General features: G+C 36.2%; 1 protein-coding gene across 1 annotated transcript in view; it reads left to right on the forward strand.

Moving 5' to 3' along the window:
- The first annotated feature begins 1681 nt into the window (after positions 1–1681).
- LOC135213872 (uncharacterized) overlaps positions 1682–1763 on the forward strand; it is an 11240-nt gene continuing 11158 nt past the window's right edge. Inside the window, exon 1 of the mRNA XM_064247971.1 lies at positions 1682–1763. This exon is cut by the window's right edge and continues 64 nt beyond it. Coding sequence (XP_064104041.1) covers positions 1682–1763 — 82 coding nt within the window.

A 1763-nucleotide genomic window follows, 5' to 3' on the forward strand; every position in this document is an offset into this window, starting at 1 on the left:
ACCTCCAAAAAGAAACTGAAATTACCCAAAATCCATATATTACTCAACCTTTGGCCTCCTATATGAACTTAAGTAGAAATATTTGGCTTTTTGGTAGCCTTTCTGGATATAGTGACAGCCATCTTGGATGTTTATGGGCAAGAAAATTGCCTGTCTTAGTATTTAAAGGCATGCTTTAAATATTTTAACGTAAACTGGAGTAATTGGGAAATTTTACTGAGATTGAGAAATTAAATGTCAATATCTAAATGTCCAAAGGAAGCCATTTTGAAAACCTGGCGGCCTTCATGGGAAATGGCAAAATTCTGTGTGGCCGGAGGTCGTTTATGAGAAAGAAGACCAAGAAGAAATGTTGTTCCGAATTTCATGCTTGTAACTATTCATATGGAGTATCTCACCAAGGGCCAAAGACACTAAATTTATGAAATACTATTTTTGGCAGATTTAGACTTTAACTTTATTTTGACAAACTAAGGAGTGAGGAAAACCCCCCCAAAAATAAAATATTATTTTATAAAGATTTAGACGCCATTGTTGCTAAATGAAGTATTATTTTGACCAGTTTTATGTCCCTTTATATGATATATTATCACGGCAAAAGAAGTTGAATACATGAAATATCATTTTGGCCATTTTTAAATTCAATTTTCGGGAGCGTTACCAAGGGCAGATGACGTTAAGAATTTGGCACATTATCTTGGTTAGGCTTAGAATCCATTTTCAGACTTGTTATTTGGGGCCGAAGAGCGTAAATATGATAAAAATTGTGGATGGATTTAGATCTTTATTTTAAACATTACCCAAGTAAAATGAAGCTGGATAAATTATGTATTTAGTCAAACTTTTAGTGTTCATTGATCGGTGCACTGTTGGTATTTCTAAAGGATTATTTCTAAAAAAATCCTCTGTCATTGCTTCCTCGAGCTGTCCAGCTTCTTAGACTTTGTCTAGTTTCTACTACTATTTCTTATCTGAGAATAAATCTCGTGAACCAGCCCTTTCAAATTATAATACTTCATTATCTTAATATAACAAAGTGTAATATATCAATATAATTTTCAGTGTGTATCGAACGTAGTCTACAATTAATGAACTCCATGTTTAGAATCACTGTCGTTTGGACAGTAATCCCTCCAAGTGTAAAAACGAAGGTACCCGGGGTCTGTGTTTCGGGATGATACATAACATTCCTATGACTGGGACTTGCTGTCTCCAGCCTCTCTTACAAAAAACATGATTTTTGACAGTGGGTAGACTACTGTCATGAGAATGATAACCCCATAGTTACTTGCAAAGATCAGTTATTATACTTGGTGAAAGTCCATTATCATATCTTGTTACCTCGTATCTGTTTTGGGCAGCCTTAAAAGGGTTTCTACACTAAGTGCTAACTCTCCACTTCCCAGGAAATCTTTTAGAGGATGAGGTTGTTAGCCATAAGCCTATCTCCTTCCTAGATACGATCCACCATGGTTAGAAAATAAAATCAGAGATACTTAAATCACTGCTTTCCTCATCGTAGGCACAATGTATATTTCAGGTAATAGGTCCAAATCGCTTCCTCCCAAAGGTATCGACCTCGGAGTCTCTCACTCGGAGGTTCTTAGTTTCTGAACAACAAGAACCATCGAATGAAACAAAATTGACTCAGAATCTAAAAACTGCATCTTAATAGGTTCTGATGTTAACGAAACGCAGAGAGTCGTCAAAGTTTGGGGCTTACGGCTATGAATCTCAGGGAGTGTTCTGGCAAGAGGCCCTTG

Source organism: Macrobrachium nipponense, chromosome 43 (genome assembly GCF_015104395.2).
Source record: "Macrobrachium nipponense isolate FS-2020 chromosome 43, ASM1510439v2, whole genome shotgun sequence".
Lineage (NCBI taxonomy): Eukaryota > Metazoa > Arthropoda > Malacostraca > Decapoda > Palaemonidae > Macrobrachium > Macrobrachium nipponense.